The following is a 23,883-nucleotide window of genomic DNA, read 5'->3' as shown; positions in this document are numbered from 1 at the left end:
ATATAAAGTGCCTGTTATCTAGGTGGCTTTTTCCACCCAGATTATCTCATACTTTCCTATTTTCCTCCCCTTCTTTTTCCTTTTTATTATGATTTATTTTTAAATATACATTTATTTTCAGGTTCGGGATCAGGACATTCCAGTCAAAAGGAATCTCGTCCGTGTCATTGTTGACGTGGACGACACCAATGACAATGCACCCTGGTTTATAGGGACGCCTTACACTGGCCGGGTGTTTGAATCAGCTGCCATCGGCTCAGCTGTGCTGCAGGTCACTGCTCTCGACAAAGACAAGGGCTATAATGCAGAAGTCATCTACAGCATTGAGTCCGGTATGTCGCCACAGCATCCTAATGAGCCACACTTCCTCCAAGTTTTTCTTTTATTTAATGTTGGATAGCAGAAAGCTTCCTTTGTAAAACAAAGCAAATGAAATCAGCTCATTAAACATGCATGAGTCATCAGTCATGGAGCCTACTGGATCCTGATCATGAATGAAACAGTGTGCACAGAGCAGGAAATTCTAAGTTTTTGTACAAAGACTCTCCAGAGTGTGTGTTTCTCCTACATTAAGCTTCAAGAAGCAGCTGTTTGTCTTTTGTTTGCAGACATGCAAGTTTGAAATAGCTGAGATGGTTTACTTGTTGTGACAGACAGGGCTGTGAGCAACTATTCGCCCCCTTGGAGATTCAATGCTGCTGCATTTTTGTCTCTTGAATCCTGATTTAAACAGTACAAAAACTGTTTAAATCAGGTTTTTAGAATGAAAGAAAAACTACTATTCAAGCAAAGCTAGCCCTGTGTAAAAAGTAATTGTCTCTCTTGTTGCTGAATTAATGCTGATCAACCAAATAACTTGACAGTTATGTAAATTTCTGGTACAACATGCTGAGTGTCTCATTTCTTCTTTCTCTTGCAGGAAATGTTGGGAACTCTTTTGCTATTGATCCTGTTCTTGGGACAATCACAGTGGCCAAAGAGCTTGATTGCAACAGCAAATCAGCATTTGAACTGGTCGTAAAAGCCTCTGATAATGGAGTGCCGCCATTATCCTCTACTGTCACCGTAAACATCGTTGTTACAGTCTCTGACAACGCAGCCCCCAGATTCACTAAAAAGGAGTTTTCTGCCGAGGTCAGCGAGTTAGCCCCTCCAGGAAGCTTTGTGAGCATGGTCGCAGCCATCAGCCAGTCTTCCGTTTTCTACCAGATTAAAGGAGGCAACGTCCACAACGTGTTTGACATCAACCCAAACTCAGGAGTGGTCGTAACGCAGCAGCCTTTAGATTACGAGACCATGTCTGAATACAAGCTCATCATCCAGGGTACCAACATGGCCGGACTTGGCACTAACACCACCATTCTGGTCCATCTGAAGGATGAAAACGACAATGCTCCGGTCTTCAGTCAGAGGGAATTCAAGGGAGTAATCAGTGAGCTGGCCTCCATCAACAGCATTGTGCTGACTCATGAAAACACCCCTTTTGTCATCCATGCCTCTGATGCAGACTGTGACCAAAATGCCAGACTAATTTATCAAATCGTTGAGCCTTTTGCTCATAACTATTTTGCCATTGACTCAAGCACTGGAGCCATCAGAAGCACAGCGGCTTTGGACTATGAACAGAGAAGCGTTTTCCGCTTCACAGTTCAGGTTCATGATCTGGGAATGCCTCGCCTGTTTGCAGAAACGGCGGCCAATGTGACCATCGAAGTAATTGACGTTAATGACTGTCCTCCCCTTTTCAGCCAAGAACTGTACGAGGCGGCCATCATCATGCCGACCTACAAAGGAGTAGAGGTAGTTCAAGTGAATGCCACAGACCTAGACTCTGGGCCTAACTCCAAACTGCTTTTCTCCATCTCTGAGGGAAACATAGGGGACAAGTTTAAAATTGATCCAGTCACGGGCATCATCTCCATCCAGAACATCACACAGCTCAGGAGCAGATACGAGTTAAAGGTCAGAGTTTCTGATGGTAGATTTGCCAGTGCAGCTACAGTGAAGGTCACTGTAAAGGAAAACAAGGAGAACAAGAGGAAGTTCACTCAGGAGTCATACCAAGCCTACATTCAAGAGAACTCCTCTGAGAAGAAAACGCTTGCAGTTATCACTGCTGTTGGGAACCAAGTGAATGAGCCTTTGTTTTATAGAATATTAAACCCGGACAACAGGTTTAAAGTCAGCAGCACCTCAGGAGTCGTCTCAACCACTGGGATTCCTTTTGATCGAGAAGCTCAGGACTCCTATGACATCATCGTTGAGGTCACCGAAGAGAAGAAATCAGAGGAAACTGCTCACATTTTAGTTACTGTTACCGTAGAAGATGTAAATGACAACAAACCGATGTTTGTCAACCTGCCCTATCATGCCCTGGTGCAATTTGATGCTGAGAAAGGTCATGTCATTAGACAGGTCACAGCAGTGGACAAAGATATAGGCCCAAATGCAGACATCCATTACTCCCTAAAAGAGCCTGAGGATCACTTTGACATCCACCCATCTGGTGAAATTCTGCTCAAAAAGAAGTTTGAGAAAGATTCACTCGACACAAAGTTTGTTCTCGTTGTTGTGGCGAGGGATAATGGGAAACCTCCTCTGTCAGCTGAAGTTGAAGTGCCTATAACAGTGGTGAACAAAGCGATGCCTGTGTTTGAGAGGACTTTTTACAGCATTGAAATCCCTGAAAACATTCAGCTGCACTCCCCTGTGCTCCATGTGCAAGCCAATGACTCAGAGGGGCCTCGCATCGTGTACACCATTTCTGAAGGAGACCCTTTCAAACAGTTCTCGATTGATTTTAACACTGGGGTCATTCACGTAATTCAGCCTTTAGACTTTGAGACACATCCTGCTTATAAACTAAACATCAGGGCCACAGACTCTCTGACCGGAGCTCACTCTGAGGTGTTTGTTGATATCATTCTGGAAGATGTAAATGATAACGCCCCGGTGTTCCTGTCAAATTCCTACTATGCCAATATTTCCGAGGCTGCTGTTATTGGCACATCGGTGTTGCAGGTGGTTGCCAGAGATTCTGACACTGGCAACAACAAGGAAGTGTTTTATCAGCTGGTAGAGGAGAGAGGGAAGAGCTCAGACTATTTTACTATTGACCGTGAGTCTGGAATAATCTCCACAAGTCAAGTTCTCGATCACGAAGAAGTCCAGCAACACAAGTTGAGAGTCCGGGCCGTAGACGGCGGCGTCCCAGCTCTGATAAGTGACATCACTGTGACGGTAGACGTTACAGACCTGAATGACAACGCTCCCGTTTTTACTCAGCACGCTTACCAAACCACCATCAGTGAATTAGCCCCACGCGGGCATTTCGTCAGCCAGGTCCAAGCCTCTGACGCTGATAGCTCAGATGTAAAAAAGCTTGTTTTCTCGATTATAGCTGGAAATGAAGAGCAGAATTTTGCTATCAACAAGCAGACCGGTGCCATCGTCATTTCAAACCATCGTCGGCCACACATGCAGCCTTTTTACAATCTTACCGTAGCAGTGTCAGATGGTGTATTTAGAAACTCAGCTGTTGTTATGGTGACAGTGATTGGGGCCAACTTCCACAGCCCCACCTTTTTCCAGACTGAGTATATGGTAGAGGTAATTGAGAACTCACCTGTTGGCACCCTAGTAGCAGAGGCAGAGGCAACTGATGACGATGAAGGGATTTACGGCCAGATCACATACCACATTGTCAACGAGTTAGCTAAAGACAAGTTTTCTATCAATGGAAAAGGAGAGATTTTCACCCTTCAAAGTCTTGATCGTGAAAACACAGTTGAGAAGGTAATTCCCATATCTCTGATAGCGAAAGACGGCGGTGGAAAAGTAGGCTTTTGTGTCGTCAATGTAATTGTCACAGATGCAAATGACAACTCGCCACAGTTCAGAGCAGCTGAGTACAAAGCCACCATTGCGTCAGATGCCCCAAGAGGAACAACTGTGCTCAAAATTGCTGCTTCAGACACAGATGAGGGAAGTAACGCTGACATAGAGTACTCCATTGAAGCAGATGTTGGAAATGTTGGGGAGAACTTTGAAATTCACAAAACCTCTGGGGTCATTCTTACCAAAGAAAGCCTGATTGGACTTGAAAACGAGCTCTACGCATTCTTTGTAAAGGCAAAGGACACTGGGAATCCACCCAGACATTCAGTTGTCCAGGTTTACATCAGGATTGTCTCACCAGAGATGCCACTTCCCAAGTTTGCAGAACCATATTATCGGCATACTGTTGCTGAGGATCTTCCTATTGGAACAGAAATAGATATAATTCAGGCAGAAAGCGAACAGCCAGTCGTTTACAGCCTCGTGAGAGGCAGCACTCCAGAGAGCAATGAGGATGAAGTGTTTGTTGTTGACAGAGATACTGGAGCCTTGAAGCTTGAGAAAAGACTGGACCATGAGACGGCCAAGTGGTACCAACTAACTCTGCTCGCTCAAACTAAGCATGAAACTTATGACATAGTTGCTTCAGTAAATGTAAATATCCAAGTGAAAGATGTCAACGACAACAAACCAGTCTTTGAGGCTGACCCTTATGAGGCTATCACTGTTGAAAACCTTCCAAGTGGGACCCAAGTTATTCAAGTCAAAGCCACCGACCTCGACTCCGGAACCAACGGCCACGTCGTCTACAGCCTGGACCCCATGCAGACCTCACCGGAGATCTTTGAGCTGTTCGCTGTTAGCAGTGAGACAGGATGGGTGACCACCTTAAAGGAGCTCGACCGTGAAAAAACAGAAAAATATGTCATCTCTGTTCTCGCCACCGACCAAGGTGACGCAATTCAGCACGTTACCAGCACCAGTGTGGAGGTGACTGTGGCCGACGTGAACGACAATCCGCCTCGATTCACCGCAGAAATCTATAAAGGCACGGTCAGCGAGGACGACCCCCCGCCCAGTGGGGTGATCGCCATCCTCAGCACCACTGATGAGGATTCAGAAGACATGAACAAACAAGTGAACTATTTCATCACAGGTGGGTTTTTTCCCCCCTTAGTGTAACAGTGTTTCTCGAATGGAACATAGAGTGGAATTATGTAAAATAATGATGGTGTAAAAGTCATGGTGCGACACACGACTATTGTCACCCGTGGTAAAGAAATGTGAAAAGAAATTAGATTTTTTTATAGTAATATTGTCACACTGAAAACAGTCGATTCATATTTCAATTTGAATTAATTTATTTGCCAAGGGAAACAAGTCAAAAGCTAACTAATGCTTGTTTTTAATCTGATATAAAGTGATAGTGAAACTGATTTCTCTTATACATTCTTTAAAATGGGAAGGCAAGAGAACATGCCAATCCTGTAGATTGATTTTCATAAGTCAGAAGATGGTCAGCACACTAATTGGAAAAATCAGAAGCTAAGATAAACAATACTGGATCAGGACCTAAGCTCATCTTTCCATCATGCACATTGAGCAGGATGGTAAGGAAGGTTAAGCAAAGCTCTCGGTTTTTGGAACTGCAGCAAAGAGAAGCATGTTGGATGTGACTAAGTCAACATCTATTTCCAGTGGTCTGACCCCACTCCTAATGAGGTTCCATTATGGGTGGAAAGTGCTTTATCTCCAGATTCTACAAGCCTCTTTGCAAATATAAAAAATACTTTATAGTACAGATGTGGACAATAATGTTTTAAACAGAGCAGGTAGAAGATACCGACCTGTTAATTACATAAGACCTGCTCTAAAAACTCTTACAATTGCCTATCATTCAGGCAACAAAAATTTGCTTGATATCTCATCCATACAATGAAAACTGTCTTAGCACTACTGCAGAAGCTAAAAGTACAGTTTTTCGTACATCTACTACTGAGGCTATACCTAGTAAAAGCCAAAGAAACAAATTGTTCTGGGTTTATTGTTGTTAGTTTAGAAACATTTCCTTCAGAAGTGAGTCTACTTCCTTCTACGTTGTTGGTCACGCATCACTGAGGTATGTGTGATATCATATAACAGGAGGGGACCCACTTGGCCAATTTTCCATTGAGCACCTGCAAAATGAGTGGAAGGTCTCTGTCAGGAAGCCGTTGGACAGAGAAGTGACAGACAATTATCTCCTAAACATCACTGCCAGCGACGGCATCTTCACCGCCAAGGCTGTCGTGGAAGTCAAGGTGTTGGACGCCAATGATAACAACCCAGTGTGTGAGAAGGTAAAAAGTGATTTCCCTTTGTTGTTGCTTGTTACTTCCTGCTGTCGACGTGAGCTTCTTTCTCACTTTAATATTCCATGTCTCTTCCTCTTTGTGTCCTCCAGTCCGTCTACAGTGAGAGCGTCCCAGAGGACTCCCCGGCTGGCAGGCTCATCCTGCAGGTCTCTGCCACGGACGCTGACATCCGCTCAAACGCCCAAATCTCTTACGAGCTCCAGGGAGCGGGATCAGAATATTTCATCATTGACTCAGACACAGGTGTGTATCCGTGCAAGTGACAAATACCAAAGAAGAAGAAGAAAAAAGAATGAATGCATCTCTTCTTCAGTTTGTCACATTACAACTAAGAAATGTTACAGATTTTACGAGGCAGTGGTACCAACACAGCAGCACAGCATCATTGTAATGTAAAGTGAAGGTGTACATGGTTTTCAAATGCTACACTTGTACTGCCACCTTTTGCTGCCTTTGCTACCTCTGCCCTTCTATTTATGCGGTAAAGAACAAAACTTTGCTCATTGTTCTTTGCAGACTCAGTCAGATCAGATGGAGCATCTTGCTACATATTGTCTTTTGGATTTAAGTCTGGACTTTGACAGGGTCATTCTAAGACACCATTATGCATTTAATTAAACTTTTCATTCCATTGTATCTCTGGATGTGTGTTTGCGATCATCATCCTGCTTGAGTATGAACCTCTATCCTTGTATCAGATTGTTGAGACCATCAGAGAACAGTTTCCTCTGAGATTAAATTACTTTCAGGTGGATTCCACTGAGGGATTTGTTGATTTATAAAGACAACTGGTTGCACAGCATTCAGTTTAGTGGTGTTAGACTAAAGAGGGCTGAACACAAACACACATTTTATTTGCAATAAAGAAAAACATCCTTCTAGTTTACAGTTATGCTTATGTACATTTAATTTTGGGTTTTTCTTGGGATTTTCTCCCTCTTGTGGAGGTTTTGGGTTGGGTTTTGGGATCAGTTTTTCAGACACCCGTGTTAAAGTCTGTCATTATTCAGCCTTAAGCAGCTCAGCAGGTTGACGCTCCACGTGAGAATTGTTATTCTTTTGGAAAGTCTTTTGTTTTTGTGAGTGTGCGTCTCTGATAGTGTCAGCCCCAGAAGAGGTTGGGAAGTTTTACCCAGTATTTATTTACTTTTTATTTATACATTTTTAAAAAGGGCCCAGAACATTTCCCTGCTGTGCTTCTTTGGGGCTTTCAGCGGCACAAAAACACAGGCGAAGTACACTTAGATTGAATTAATGTCTGCCTTACTTCTTGCAAATTATTTCCTCTGGGAACCACAATAAATTAGACGTTCCATCTGGCTGGTTAGGCTGGAAAAGCAAACTGCAGAAATAAGAAAACCCCAAAAAGAATAGCAGTTAATCAAAAACAACCTGTGATTTTAGATTCTGTGCGGAGTAAAGGCAAGGGGAAGAATAACGAACTAAGCCTGTAGATTTGAGCAGCTTTTCCTCACATCTGCTGTCGCGCAGACAGCAGATCCAGCTGTCTTCTGGCAGGACTCAATGTTGCTGCTGTGGAGAAGGATTTCTTTTTCTTTTTTCACAACTCAGACAAGTAGGAGAATTGCTGATTATGATCGCTAAGAGGCTCTGGAGTTTTCCACCCTGCTTGTGGTAATGCTGGCTGCTCTGCTTCCCAAGACACTTCCAGGCTGCTCTCTGCTGCCAACTCTGATGTTTACCCCCCCTCCTCTCCCTGCCCTGCCTTTCTCTACCACCTCCTGCACTTCAGTGACTTATTTATTTTGCTCTCTTATCTCCTGAAAGCCATTAGTTTTTTAAAGCTTTGTCTTGACCTGCTGAGGAGTGGATAAAAAGTTTTACATTATTTGCAAGAAAGCTCAATATTCCACTTGTATATTAGTTTCAAATAGGGGTGTGCGATAATAACTTGGAGTTTTATTACGATATTTTGTGACGCTATTGTTACAATAAGAACTAGTTATTATGTCTCTCTTTTCAGGTAATTGTATGCCCGTGACTGCATGGCACAGCAATCACAGCCCCACAAACAAAATTACTGCTCTAGAAAAACATTCTCTTTTGTACTACGCTTCTTTAGAACACCAGTCACATAAAAAGTATGATTTGCATCACTAATCTGCACACTGTACATGCATTTAATAATGTTTTCAAATGTACTGAAAGTAGAATAAACCGTGGAGAAAATAGTAACAAAAAATATTTCTGAAGAAAACTGTCAAAGTGTGCTTCAGTCAGAGCCTAATCAGGTGATCTGATCCTGAAAATTAGAAACAATGCCATAGTTATGTTAAATGTAGCCAGTAGCATGTGGGGAATTACTAGCATGTTGACTACATGTGACTTACTCTACTCAGTATGCGTTAGTGTATAAGTTAAAATGAGCTAAAATGCTAAGATTAGCTGTGGCATGTAGGGTATCATTAGCATGATGACTTCTTGTGACATACTCTACTCAGTATACAAACATTAGTAATAAACTTAAATTAACTAAAATTCTAAGGTTAGCTTAAATGCTGTCAGTAGCATATGTGGACTTAAATTAACCTACTCCATTTAATATGCTAAATGGAAATTAGCTAATATATCTGAAATTAGGTGAAATGGTTATTTTAAGGTTAACATTAGCATGAGGGTTGTCCCTAGTATATAGAGTGACTAGCATGTAAAGACTACTAATAGGATGAGGATTATCCCTGGCATGTTGACTAAAATTAACTTTATTTTCATCATGACAAGAAATTTATCACGATAAATCATAAATGATACGATAAATGCCCACCCCTGGTTTCAAACTCAAATCTGACCTGCATGTGTGCATTTCTAACCTCTAGGAGAGTTGAAGACCTTGCAGCCACTTGACAGAGAGGAGCAAGATGAGCACAGGTTCAGAATGCGAGCAGTGGACGGAGGAGGGCGATACTGTGAAGCCGAAATCCGCATCGCCGTGGAGGACGTCAACGACAACCCGCCACAGTTCTCATCCGAGTCATACTCCATCACGGTGTTCGAAAACACAGAGACCGGCACACTGGTTGGAAGACTGCTGGCGAATGACGTCGATACAGGTCAGCTTTATTCCTCTTTGTGCTTCAAATAGAAACTGAATCCATCATGTTCCACTGGGAGGGAGTTTAAGCTCCTCTGCTTTGCTTTTGCTTCCCTTTTTAAAATGTGATTGCAAATTGCACAGTTTGGCTAGTTAGGCCTGACTTTAGAATCTACTTTCCTGCTATAGCATAGAGGTTTACATTCTCACGCAACAGGTCAAATTTATGATGCAACACATGGTGATTATGGCCATGGTTGATGCCACTGGTCAACAGACGCAGAAATGAGAGGACATACTTTAGTTTTATGAATCAGTTGAAAATTGTCAGTTGTCTGTTTTTTTTTTTTTTTCCCATTTTTTTTCCCCCATTTTCATGGCTGACTTGTTTTAAACAGAAAACAATGTGAAAAGGTTCTTAAGTAAGAATGAGAACTTGTCACGGTTAGGAAGACCCTATTTTCTTCCTCCATCTCCATTGATCCGTGAAGGAGACCGGATCAGCACATGTAGCTCACATTTTTAAAAGATTTAAGAGGACTCCAGCCTTAACCAAGCCTGAAAGAAAAAGGAAAAAAAACTGGCTAACTGGCATGAGTTGAGAAATGATTCACAATCAATACCTAAAGCTAATAATTAGATGACTTAAGTGTTCCTTTACAGTCTGGAAATTTATAGAATTTAGCTGGAGTATTTCCCAGGTGTGGGTGAGTCTGGAAAATTTTTTGATTCAAACCATTCCAGAGTTTTCGATCCATCCATCCAAATTAGTGGGAATGGCAACAAAGTTGCAACAGTTTTCACTGAAGGCAACATACAGCTTACCAAAAGAACACCTCATCCTAGAGCCAAAACGTCAGTACATTTAAGTCTGTGCCTAAAAAAGAGGAAGTCACGACAGCACTGTTTTCTGTATCGAATCGGGATCAGCCGACACTAAACCTCAAATATCTGTATCGTATCAAAAGGGAAAGAAGTGGATCAGTGCGTCCCTAATTTTGGATTCAGTAATAACCTGTCATATTTCATAAGAGTGAATTAATTGGAACAAAAAATAGCACTAATATATATTAGATCTGGGTATTTTATGTTCTATAACATTCTGCAGGGTAAATACACTGATACGTAATGGTCTAAACCAAGTATAAAAATAATTAAGTGGAATTTTAAAGGAACGAAATGGAAATGGTTCAAAACAAACAAGTCCTGCTGCTTCACAATGACTGGCCTTAAAGTTGTATTTAGAAAATCTGGTGCATCTGTCATAACGTCCACAGTTCAATATGGCTCCAAGCTAATTGTTGGAGCCTGAAATTGCCAGATAAACCTGTGTACACCGACTTTGTTTCCTGCTGTGGCCATAAAAATTAACTGGCAGGAAATAAAGTCACAAATGCAGCAAATTAGCAGGCGGTGTATTAATACAGTTCACAAAGAAACACTAACCTGAGGTGAATGTACTCTGAAAATCATTCTGTACCATTAAGGCGTTTACGCCTTCATTTGGGCTCACTGCTGACTCACTGGGCTCCTATTATCTTTTTTTTTCTTTTTCCTTTTTTTTTTTTTGCTGTAGAGCTGCATTAGGCTAAATGGCACGGGGGGAAGGATTACAAATGTGAAATTTTATGAATGATCAACCCCTGAAATTAAAAGCTCCATTACACTCTAATGAAATTTCTCTCTCTTCAGGCTAAATTCTCAAAAGGGAGGATTGCAATTTTCCATTTACCTAGCACATCACCATGGGGGCCACATATTTATCTCGACCGTCTCCTCCTTTCAGCAAACATTGCCAATCACTAAGAGGCTCACACATGGATGGCTCCGAGAGCTTAAAACCTTCCAATTTAACAGCCGTTGGAATTACTTTGAGATTTTCTTTCTCGGAGACTGGTGGACCTGCCATTCCAGATTGCTTTCGGAGTTTACTGAAGCAGGACACCCGAGCACCAAGGACCGTTTCAGATTGTTGACTGACAGAGAATCAACTCTGTCTGCCTCGTTCTATTTTCTTTCCCCCGCGTTTTTTTGGGGGGAGCAGCACTGCTGACAGAGTGAATAACATGCCTCAAATGGGGCCCCTTAGAGACAAATGATAAATGGTGTACACAAAGCTGGCATTAAGACTTCTCGTTGCGCAGGCTTGGCTTGCAGAAATGTGTTTTGTATTTTACTTATCAAGGGCGAGAGCAGTTTTCGAAAGGGCGGCGAGAGTGACATGTACCCCGACGGTTAGCCAGGAGCAGTAATTATTAGTTACTCTGTGCAGGCGTAGATGGATTTCAGCAGCTCGTAGATGCGTGTATATTTAAAGTAATAGTTTTTTTTTTTTTGTGTGTCTGTAGTGTTTCTTATTTAGCTGCGAGCATGAAGCATTGCATATTTGGCTCAGATCCACTTTCAGAGAGCCAAACAAAATCAGTAGGTTTGACCCAGTTACCACAGGCTTCAATCAGTTGTCTTTCCAGCCAAGCATCAAAATTTTAAATCTAATGTAACCCTCCTCCTCAGAGGAAAATATTGCATTATCCTCCATACTTTCTGCATATTTTAGAGTGGATTCATTCTTGGCGCTGCTCGCTGTGTGCCACAGCCTCTGTGATCTCTCTATGATGTCGGTTCCTCGCCCACATAGTTTGCTCCCCCAGTTCAGCCTCCCGTTACAATCTCTGAGAGGCAGCACTTATCAGTGCAGAATGATTATGAACCAGACAGAGACACAGAGGCAGACTGGTGCCCTTGATCCGTGATAAACTTCTAAATTCCCCCTCTGATTCTGCTTTGTCCTTTATCTCACCACCTGGGTTTGAGTGTATCTCTTGGCCCCCGGCGCTGCTCTGCAATCTTATTTCGCTCATTCCGCTTTTAAAGTTTCACCGTTTTGGAGGAATTTGAACGTTTTGTGCTTTATCCTTCTTTGTTACTTTGTCAGAGATCTTCAGAAGCTCACTGCAGTCAAACTTTAAGATGTCTTCAAAGAGCTGGCCCTGCCTAAAACGAATGAATCGTTGTGGTTGGGGCTGGACAATATGGCTGAAAAACATATCATGATATAAGCGTTTCACATCAATATCAATTTGTCTTTTTCGTTTAAATATCTGTCCTGTTTTATCCACTGTTTTTTTAAGAAGTTATGAGGCATGACGGCAAAACTTGAAACTGCCCTTTGGCAAGTTACTCAACAAGTTGTGGCTCGGTAACCGAAGAGTGAGTTAGTTAATCCCACTCACCTTGTTTAGCTCAGCTTGAACAGTTATAGCTTTTCATCTGCCTACATCTCCCAGAATGTTATGCTATACAGAGACCAGAAACCACTCCAATAGCAGAGAGAGAACCATAGAGCTGGGCATTCTGGGTAAATACAACCAAAATAAACATGTGTGTCTGGTGCTGCAGGAGAAATAGCTTGTGGTCTTTTACCAAAGACAGAAAAAAAAATCCTAAAACCGCTAAAATCTGACTTTATGTCATCTTCAGAGGTTTTTGTGTCGTTTCCTTCAGCAGTTCTTGGTGCAGCGCCCCCACAGGTGAAAGGGGGAACAACCGAGTCCACTGAGCTGTCCGGTGTTAAAACACCTTTAGAGAACAAACCCAGCTCTACATCAATAAGATTTCATATAATAAACTATTTTATTCTTAATTCATTAAAACTGAAGGGACAGCAGCCTTTTCATTTTCTGCGTATAAAGTAACGGCTTAATTAACCAAATGTTTCCAGCTCAGTTTAATTTTCAGCGTTTCTGCCAAGGGACCAAGACGAGCGTCATTACAAGTAACCATATAAGACAATATAGACAGATATAACTCTAAACAATTCTCCTAAGCATCATCAAGCAATCGTCTTCTAAACGTTCCGACCAGATGAAAGTGATAAGGATCTATATAAGCGGGGTTCCCTACGGTCATCTCTCCAGCGTGTTAATGAGATTTAGACAGGATGGAGGGCACTCACCTGATAAATGGGACTATAATAGCGGATTCCAAATGGGGACCACCTGCAGGAAAGCATTATGATTATTATCGTGATCAGTCTCTGTCTTGTTTCCGGGTACATCACACTTGTGGGAGGACATGAGTTATGAGGACGTGACAGATCAGGCGGTTAGCACCAGCGCTCACAGTGAACCATGGATCATTTACAGTATTATAGCAAAGTATTCATACTGTTTCAACGTTGCGCATTTTGGCAATTTACAACCACATGGTGGAATGTATTTTATATGGGATTTGATGTGACAGACCAACAATCTGTGAAGGTAAAGAAACAATCCCCCCAAAAAATGTATGGCAGAAAATACATGCCAGAACAACAAAAAAAAAAAAGACCCACAGATAATCTTTATCTAACCTGACTGAGGATAAACCTTGTCGTTATAGATTTAGCACACATTTCTGTGTATGGATGTGTGAAGCTGGCCTGTCCATTTCCTTCCTCTGCAATTCTAATCTCTCTTCAGTGCTCCATCTGGGATTTCTCCCACTGCTCTTGATTTCTTACGATGATTTTCAACTGGGCCAATCAGCAAACAGAAGGAGTTGTGAACGATTATGCAACTTCTGTAGTTGTAGTTTGATAAAGGCAGCGGAGGAAGTGAATGAAGACATTCGGTTCGTGTCGGCCACACTTCTAAACATTGGGCAGTTAAAGTCGGAGCAAGAGGAATTCTTATGACATTCATTTGCTTGCCAAGATGTTGTTTGACTGGGCTCTACTCTCTTTTTGGTGAGGAATGGTTGTTAACAACGCACACAATTTCCAGTAAGCCTCATAGCGTAGCTTCCTTCACCGCCGAGCTGGTGCATCACATATGTTATGTCCGAGTGACAGCAATTGGGTGAAATCAGATCCAATCGTATAAAACTTTCAACAGAGTCTGCATTTGTTGAATCTCTTCTCAGCAGCTGAAGATTCAGACCCTCTGCACGAAGCGAAGCGTAGAACAAGAGGCTGGTTTTTACCAAGCATGTAGAGGCAAAAGACTTGAAATTTCAGCTGCAAATGTAGAAAATTGTGTTTCTACTTGCCATACTTTACGGTTTTCATTTGAAAAATATATGAAAATCGCAATAATATACAGTCATTTCTGTATTTATAATGTGACAAATCATGAAATCGTCTCCAAGTCTAAGAATTTAATGCTCCCTAAGAAAAACTGATGTGCCAGTTACCTGGGTTAAATGGCACCGGGGGGAGTTATAATTATGTACAACCAGGCTCTCAAACTAGTTGTAAACTGAACTTTGTCATTTGATGAATTAAAAGAGTGATTGTTGAAGTGTCATGGACAATTCTGGGTTTTTTTTGGTCATTCTAGGTCTTAACGGTGACATCGTCTACTCCCTGGCCGACTCCGCTGACGGATTCTTCTCCATTGACGAGCAAAGCGGCGTGATTACCCTGGAGCGCCCCCTGGACCGCGAGGTGCAGTCGGTGTATGAGCTGAAGGCCCGTGCCAGCGACCGGGGCTCTCCACGTCACTCCTCATTGTGCGAGGTGGTGGTCTCGGTGCTGGACATCAACGACAACCCGCCGGTGTTCGAGCACCGGGAGTACACGGCCAACCTGTCCGAGGATGTGGCGGTGGGCACCCAGGTGGTCCGAGTGCAGGCGGCTAGCCGCGACGCCGACGCTAACGGGGAGATTTCCTACAGCATCATCAGCGGGAACGAACACGGCAGGTTCAGTGTGGATCCCCACAGTGGTACGTAACCAACCTGGTTTTACTTTTATGTAGTTTTCCGCTTGATTTTTGATTTTTGTCATTTGAAATTTTATTAAATTTACTGGGTTTTTTTAGATCCATATGACTTTCCAAATGTTATTTTGATTGTAGTGCTTTATAGCTATGGGTTTTAAAAATTCTTCATTTGTAGACTTTTCTTCTGTTATTTAAACTCCACTTCCTCTTGACTTGCAGGCGATGTATTTGTGATCGACGCGTTGGACTATGAGGCGTCTCATGAATACTATATCACCGTGGAAGCCACAGATGGGGGTTCCCCTCCGCTCAGTGACATCGCTACTGTGAACATCAACCTTACCGATGTCAACGACAACAAGCCCATCTTCAGCCAGCATGTCTACACTACAGTCATCAGTGAGGACGCCGAGCTCGGGAAGGCCGTATTAACAGTAAGGACTAGCTGTGTCAGCGTTAACGAATGCAATTACTCTGAAGATTTTAACACGCTGATATTACATAACGTAGATTAGTGAAACTACCTATTTAGACCTAAAAGCTTCTCTCCAAAAGAGGGTCGACTAATTCACAGCAGTGCGTTATGGACTCGACACATGGGGATCGAAAGGCGAAGGTTTTCTGCGACAACTGACGGCAACATAAGTTACAATTTTTTTGACTTTCTTGTGTTTGGTCTCTAGCCCTCGTGTTCACGTCTACATGTACGAGCTTCAAGTTTCACATGCTTGAATTATGCCGTTCACTCTGCTGGATGAGGACAAGCAACTGTGGCCTCATTGCACAAATTCCACAGAAAATGAACAGAAAAGCGACTTTAATAAATTAATGTTTAAAACAACATGACATCATTTTCACCTTCCTGCATATAAAAACCTGAAAAGCTGAGAATCTCCAGACATGCTTGGTTTGAGACAGTGAAACCAAGCATGCAAACATTTCTTTTTTGAAAATACGCATAAAGTTTTTAATATGGGCATTTGCCCAGGCCTGCATCAGAAAGGGGTGGTGCACTGGAAAATAAAATATAACCTTATCTGTCAATAGTCCCCCGAACAAGTTTGCTATACCTCTATGCATGTGTAGTAGAATAAGTTCCCCATATTTACATTTCATTCTAATAAAGTTAGGCATAGTGATTCACTGATTCATTATGATTAATCACAGCAGCAGAGTGTGATTAATTGATTACATTCCTTAATTGGCTGACAGCCCTAGAAAGGATACACGTTCTCTCTGGGATATGCTTAGCTTGTACAGAGCAGATGACTTTTTTTTGTGAATACCCATAATCACTCCAAAACCATGTGAAGGGTTTGACATATTTCATCACTCCTGATTTCCCTCCAGCCAGATGTGTCAGTTTATCCACCTTCTCCCTCTGTGGTTCATTTCCTCGCTCATGGCCTGTCTCCTCTCCGTCCATTATTCGCTGAATGCACTATCACATATCTGCACCTGTGGCAAACCACCATCTGGTGGAGCAGCTAAATTAGGACCGCTGCTCTTCATGCTCACTGCAACGCCACGTTCTGGTTCAATTTCTGACACACATACTAAAGCCGGAGAAACTGAACACATGTGACTCATTAGGCCTCCTATTCAACTCGAGGTATTTGTAACCTTTAGCCCGTCTCATTTTAACTCCCTATTGATTTCTGTCTTCCCTCTGTTTGAAAATGATCCCCACTCCCAGCCCTTTATCTGTACATCTAAGGTACCTGAATATAAATGAACCATCAGAAAATTAGATTTTAATGCATGCCATTGTCTCATACCTGTAAATCCTCTGTGTGCTAATTTCCCCAGGGATCCTTTTTTTGTATTTGACATTTATTGAGGTTTTTAGTGCTGTGTAATTTGTTGTGTGTGTGTGTATGTGTATAAAGCTGCATAGCTAAATTCATTTTGCACTGGCTCTCAAAAATATATCCCTGTTAAAATGCCATGATTTTTGATGTAAGAAAAAATCATGGCAGCTTGATAGAGAGACAGCTGGATAAAATATTTATTTTCACATATGTCAAAACTCTCTGTCTGTGGTGACAGTGTGATATGAGAGATAAACTGTGAAGAAACTCAAGTTCCTCTGCATTCTCCCAGTGCTAAATAGAAACAACCAATCAGAGCCAGGAGGAGGGTCTTAGCACTGTCAGTCACCCTGTAGGTGGCGCTGCTCATCCCCTTTACTCTGCTATGCTCCAGCTTCTTCCTGATAGCAGAGCCGATCATGAATGCTAAGGCTAGTTAGAATACCCGATAACAGCGGATAAATGGTATTCCTGTAGCTGTAGAGTTTTTTCTCTGCCATTAGCACATTTAGCAGCGAGCACATGAGGATTATTAACAGCGCTAAGGCCCTCCTCCTGGCTATGACTGATTGTTTTTGACTGGAAGCGGTGCATTTCTTCAGAAGGCAACAGCAGCTCAGGGACGAGGAGGAGATTGATCGTTTCACAGATTATCTGTCTTATATTGTACTGTCGGGACATAGTGACAAAAAATAAATAAATAAATATATATATATATATATATATATATATATATATATATATATACACACACACACACATATAAACAGCATATATAGGTGGATATATGTTGTTAACCAATTCTTTGTGGCATTCTCTTTGACTGAAAGGTGGTGGCCGAGGATTCCGATGGACCGTCCCACAATCACATCCGCTACTCCATTGTGGACGGCAACCAAGGCAGCCCGTTCACCATGGAGCCGCTGCGCGGGGAGCTTAAAGTTGCTCGCCAGCTGGACAGAGAGAGAGTAAGTGGAGCAGCCGATACTTCCTGGCTGTTCTCATGCAATGTAATCCATTGAGGAACTAATTGCAGTGAATGCAAAATCCAATCAGACTCATGCTGACTTAATAGGGAGGCTTGTTTAGTGATTTGCATTATTGCTTAGAAGAGCACTTTTGTTCATGTACAGTAACTCCTGCTCTGTGTTTCCCCCAGATGTCTGGGTACACTCTGAAGGTGGTCGCCGTGGACAACGGGGTGCCCCCTCTGTCCAGCAGCGCCATAATCAACATTGACATCTCAGACGTCAATGATAACCCACCCCTTTTCTCCCAGGCCAACTACAGCCTCATCATCCAGGTGAGAGGGGGAAGAGGGGGGTCAGTGCAGATTGCTGATTAGAGTGAAAAAGATAGATGGAGAGGGAGGAAGAGACGAGGGGCTGCAGGAGGGATCGCAGCGGACACGGAGAGAGATTAGGAGAAAGAAATAACGGAAGGCTTTGCGAGCAGAATATCAAGAAGGAGGAGGATGGAGGAAGAACAAAGGTAGGAAGAAGGGAGAAGCAGGGGGATTGAAAGACAGAGGTTGAATCTTAAAGCGCAGGAACACAGATCAGGGATGGAGGGAGTGAAGGAGAGGGAAATCTACAAGGTGGAAAGATGAGAGGGGATGGCTTATTAGAGGAAGGGGGGGGAGGATAAGAAACATTAAAGGGAGCTGCATCAATAGAGTGGCGGAAGCTCAGTAGAAGAGAGAATGCTTTCTTCCCTCAGCATTTAGGAAAGATAGTAAAGCGACTGATGCACTAAAGTTAACTGATTAATGAACTCAGCAAGTTTAGACTTTTGTGAGAAGGATGAATACGCTAAACTAGTGGAGCATGCTATTAACTGATAATTATATCTATAATTATGAAAGTGAACATCCAGAGCTCCTACATGTCAATCCTACATCCATAAATCCATGCAGCCTTTGGCCAAACACGCATCATGAAAACTTATATTTGAATATATTACACGGGACTAGAACACACCAAAAGTCTATCCTGGAAGTTCCTCCAAAAATGTGTTTGATTCCCTGGTGGTGGGATGAGGAACATCAGGTATGACACTAAGACTATTTGGACATTCTTACTATGGATGCACATTGGGTATTTATATGGCTTTTACAACTTGGCTCAAAATTCATTGAACAGATAATTCAATGAAATAATTATGTTTACCTATCTCAAATGTCCTCTTACAACACTTCATAAAACAAAGCTAAACAGTTAGAACAAAGGAAAACGGCTGCCACATATCAGCCAATTTCATATAACTGAGACGATTTATGGCTGTCAGGGTTTCCAAAGAATTGTATGATATTTACTTTATACTGGATTCAATTTGCAACTCATTTATTTATGTAATCAGTGGACAGAACACATGCCAGCTTGCTGCAGAGCATCAGATCTGAACATTGCTTCACCTCTTCACTGCCTGTGCTTTATGGCCTATTAGGGTTTGATCAAAGTATTGCAGTAAATTCTCTTAAATCAACTATGAGGGGGAAAATCCAGAGCTACACATACTGAAAACACCCACAGGAAGATCGATAGCTTTTTTTTTTAGCTCTACAGAATGAATGTAATGGGTTACAAAAGATTCAATAGATGTCAGATGTGAACATTATTCAGGCGCAGAAAGGAGAACACTTTCTTTTCAAACTTATGCTGTTCTTTTAACTTCTACTGTCTGATCAGTCAGAGCCAACAGAGACTTTAGAAACATAAATAATCATGGAGGTAGCTCTTCTTTTGTCCAGTTGGAAAAACTATGAAAAGTCAGAAATGGTCAGCATTAAAGCAGAACCTTCCAGAAGCCGGATGCTTCAAGCTAAGCTCTGTCATTAACATGTCATCTGTATTACTCACAAACTATTTTTAAAAGAACACAGAGGTGTCATTGATCTGGTCTTACTTTATTTGTTGCCTTGATGAAATTAGAAATAGATGCAAACACACACACACACACACGCGCACACACACACCCACACACACACGCACACAATGTACTCATTTTAATGGATATGTTTACAGGAGTATGTTTGAAAGTCAGAAGAATGTCCTTTTAGTCCTAAGGGTTTTTAAATAATTGATAGCTGAATGTTTCTGGTAGATAAGAAGCAAAAGGTAATAAATTCCAGCTGACCAGCTGAAATAAACTGAAATAAAAGCTTGCAATGTGTCATTCTCTATGTAGTGACTGTCGTGAGTTTCAAAACTATTCTGATTGACTGAGATGCACCTATAGTCCATAGAGGTGGGATCAGTTTCAGATGGCCTTTTGTCCAGCTCAGAGATTCTCTTTCAGTCCACAAAGCAGCATTGATGCATTTCAGAAGTCAATGACTTCAAGCAAAGCACGTCTCTTCATCACACCTCTTGTGACTCTCAGGAGAATCGACCAAAAGGCACCAGCATTCTTCAGCTGACCGTGAGCGATCGAGACGCTTCACACAACGGCCCACCTTTCACCTTCACCATCGTGGAGGGGAACGAGGGCGGCGTTTTCCACATCAACCAGCAGGGAGCGCTGGTGACCACGGGGGTGCTGAGCAGGAAATCTAAAGAGCACTACTTACTTCAAGCGCAGGTGAGTCACAGAGCCGAGGTGAGACGAGGGTCGGCGGTTTGCATCAATTTAAACTTTGGAGCTTCGGCAGATTTCTGTTTATCCACATTCTTTTCCCTCCTGCCTTTCATCGCTTCTCCAAGCAGTCTGAACCCCCCTGCAGTATTTTGCTGAGAGCTTGCTGCACCAAGAGCAACTTTACCAGAGAAGCTGAATAGAAGTAAAATCTAATTTGATTTGATTTGAATATAAATAGACATCACTCAATCAATCAGTCAAGTTTATTTTTATAGAACATTTCAGCAGCAAGGCAGTTCAAAGTGCTTTACATCTCTTACATTAAAACATAAAAACATCAAAAACACATCAACAGTTGTGAAAGCCAATAACCAATATTGCATTTTGTCACGAGTTATTGTTAAAATCATCATTACATTTCTAATATGTTTTTCAATGTTTTATTAATTATGGCTAAATAGGTGGATTTTTAGTGTTGATTTAAAGGAACTCAGCATTTCAGCTATTCTACAGTTTTCTTGAAGTTTGTTCCAGATTTGTGGTGCATAGAAGCTGAATGCTGCGTCACCAGAACTAGAACCAGAGACCCGAGAGGTCTGGAAGGTTGATACAACAACAGCAGATCTTTAATGTATTATGGTGCTAAACCGTTTGGTGATTTATAAACTAACAGAATTATTTTAAAAGTCTATAAAAGTCCACAGCTGCTTCAAAGCACCTTATAGGCGACTAAATAGGACAGAGAGCAGCTTTGATTTGGCTCTGTCACGTGTTACCTCGGTGGAAGGGAACAGAGGAGAAATGTGTGGGCAGATGGGACATGAAAAGTGTGATGTCGTTGTGCACACAAGACTCAAGCTCTGATTTGAGTCATTGCTGTTGGTTGTTTTCCTGCTGAACCAACAGCTAAATCTCGTGAAAGTGTGGTTGTTAAGATGTTTCATCTCGTTAATGTTTTGTTGGCTCTCTGTATCTGGTGCATTTGCAATGTGTGGATGCTGTAAGCCGAGGGACTGAGGCAGCAGTGGAAGAGTTTGACTGCCCTCTGGTGTTGGAAGGCAGGTAAAGCCTCACCGTCCTGCTCTCCTGTGCAGGTGTCCGACAGTGGCAAGCCCCAGCTGTCCTCCACCGCCTTCGTCAGCGTGCGAATCATCGAAGAGAGCGTTTATCCCCCCGCTGTACTCCCGCTGGACATTTTTGTCTCTGTTGCTGGCGATGAGTACCCCGGGGGCGTGTTGGGAAAGATCCACGCCACTGACCAGGACATCTACGACACCCTCACCTACAGCCTCGCTGCTCCCGCTTCCTCTCCAGCAGACGAGAGCGGAGCCTTGTTTTCGGTGTCGGCCTCGGACGGCAAAATCATCGCCCTGCGACCGCTCGACGTGGGCCAGTACCCTCTGAACGTGACGGTGACCGATGGACGCTTCACAACGCCAGCGGACGTCAATGTGCACATTCGCCAAGCGGCTCGTCAGGCCTTGGACAACTCCATTGCGGTGCGCTTCGGAAGCATTGCCCCAGAGGAGTTCATTGGGGACTACTGGAGGAACTTCCAGCGGGCACTCAGGAACATCGCCGGGGTCCGCAGGAGCGAGGTCCAGTTGGTGAGCCTTCAGCCAGAGCAAGGAGATCTGGACGTCCTGCTGACTCTGGAGAGATCTGGGAGCCCCTACCAGTCCCAGGAGGTAAGACCAGCCAGAACAGGAAGTTTCAAAAAGGTGTATTTATTTTTCACTCATGAGATTTTATTAATTTTGTATAATTTTAAAATCAGCGGTCTAAATTATTATTTTTAGGCAACCTATTTCTTTATTATTATGTAAAATCAACTTTTTTGAGTGTATAATGTTATTTCCTCATCAAAAACATACATGGATTCTTTCAAAGATGTTTGAGAAATCCTTTAGTCTCTCATGGAAACCATTCAGCTGAGCAAAACTATTGGTGGGACCAAGCTCCGCCTTTAAGGCACAGCTCCTCCTCAGAGTTGCAATTTCTAATCTTCTGAGCTTCAACTTCACAGAGCAGCCCTCTCAGCTCCTTCAGACTAGCCAGCAGCAATTAACAAACACCCAGTGGAACTGAGCATCTGCTGAGATTATAATACAAGTTACTTCTCAGTGAAACTCTGGTAAAAACATTAAAGGCTTAATAGAGGAGCCGTGTTGTGATGACTTCCTGAATTCGGAGTTTCCGAAAGAGACATAGTTTGTAAAGAGTCAGAGGCCCAATTTCAAGGCATTAAATTATGAAGTCAAATTTATTTGTTGTCATATTTCATATTCATATAATTTTTATAACTGAAGGTAAGATAGGTAGCGAGCAGGAAGAACCAAATCTGCTCCTGGAGGGCTGACAGTTTTCAATGCGTCTCTCCTCCAACACGGCTGATTCAAATGCTCCAACTACAGCCTCAGTATGTAAAGCCTTTTGCAGAGGTCTGCCAATGAACCATCATTTGATTCATGTGTGGTTAGCCAGGGAGAGAACTATAGCATGCAGAACACCGGCCACTGAGGACTGACTTTGGACACTCCGGTCACACTAATCCCTTTGACTGAGTCATTTTCTGCTGAATTTTCATCAGGTTGTCTTCCGCAAGCTGAACTCCTCTGCGGCTATGATCGAGGACATGATCGGGGTTCGCATCGTGCGCGTGGTTCAGAAGCTGTGTGCGGGTCTGGATTGCCCGCTGCACTTCTGCGACGAGGTCGTCTCTCTGGATAAAACCGCCATGTCCACGTACAGCACCGCCCGCCTCAGCTTTGTCACGCCGCGGCACGTGAGGACGGCCACGTGCCAGTGTGACGGTACTTCAATCACACACACACACACACACACGCACGCACACACACACACACACACACGCGCGCGCACGCCCGCACACACACACACACACACACATTGGGTGTTTTGTTCCATTAAGTCTCCTGTTGATAACTGTGGTGTGTCGTGACATTTAGGCGGTAAGTGTCCTGTCCTGAACAACCTGTGTGAGAACAGCCCCTGTCCAGAGGGGATGGACTGCGTGGCTGACCCCAGAGACACCATCTACAGCTGTGTGTGTCCGGAGGCCAAAACGGGCAAATGTTCCGGTAGGAACTTTTCTTTTTTATATATTAAAACCTTTTCTACATGAACCGCCGTCTCTGGAGTTGTAAAGTTGCAGTGCATTAGCTGACCTGATAAATGTACAAATAGAGTCTACAAAAATAAATTAGCTTATTGTAAACATGCAATGGAAAAGTTTTTTTTTTTTTTACATCACACAATTCACATGATCTACAACAGATGTTACTAATGTCAGTAAAGATGAGGAAGACAACAGGAAGTGGTAGGAGGAAGATGGCAGGGCATGTTTAATGACTTATTGTGTGAAATAACTTTTTCACATGTAATTTTAATTGCATTTTTTATGAAAACACCAAAATTTTGCACACATTTGTAATGGAATTAGATTTAGTAGACAGTAGCTGGTGGTGCCACTCACCTAAAACGCTGAAAATTGTCTCATTTCATTGGCTGGCTGATTTCTCTCTGCATCTAGA

At 42.7% G+C, this 23,883-nt stretch overlaps 1 protein-coding gene across 12 annotated transcripts in view; it reads left to right on the top strand.

The window, feature by feature from the left end:
- Positions 1-23,883, top strand: part of fat1a (FAT atypical cadherin 1a) — a 97,878-nt gene that overhangs the window by 61,862 nt on the left and 12,133 nt on the right. For all 12 annotated transcript variants that reach the window (XR_533180.1, XR_533182.1, XR_533183.2 and 9 more), the window contains 13 exons: positions 122-332; positions 920-4,993; positions 5,980-6,176; positions 6,281-6,434; positions 9,029-9,262; positions 14,562-14,948; positions 15,165-15,379; positions 17,587-17,724; positions 17,916-18,059; positions 20,138-20,335; positions 21,427-22,020; positions 22,923-23,145; positions 23,299-23,430. Coding sequence is in view for 8 of the 12 variants with exons in the window: in XM_008403969.2 (XP_008402191.1) it covers positions 122-332; positions 920-4,993; positions 5,980-6,176; positions 6,281-6,434; positions 9,029-9,262; positions 14,562-14,948; positions 15,165-15,379; positions 17,587-17,724; positions 17,916-18,059; positions 20,138-20,335; positions 21,427-22,020; positions 22,923-23,145; positions 23,299-23,430 (6,901 nt within the window). In the remaining 4 variants the exon portion in view is untranslated. The remainder of the gene's footprint in view (positions 1-121; positions 333-919; positions 4,994-5,979; positions 6,177-6,280; positions 6,435-9,028; positions 9,263-14,561; positions 14,949-15,164; positions 15,380-17,586; positions 17,725-17,915; positions 18,060-20,137; positions 20,336-21,426; positions 22,021-22,922; positions 23,146-23,298; positions 23,431-23,883) is intronic.

Source organism: Poecilia reticulata, linkage group LG1 (genome assembly GCF_000633615.1).
Source record: "Poecilia reticulata strain Guanapo linkage group LG1, Guppy_female_1.0+MT, whole genome shotgun sequence".
NCBI lineage: Eukaryota > Metazoa > Chordata > Actinopteri > Cyprinodontiformes > Poeciliidae > Poecilia > Poecilia reticulata.
This window is presented reverse-complemented; position numbering and strand designations above follow the sequence as displayed.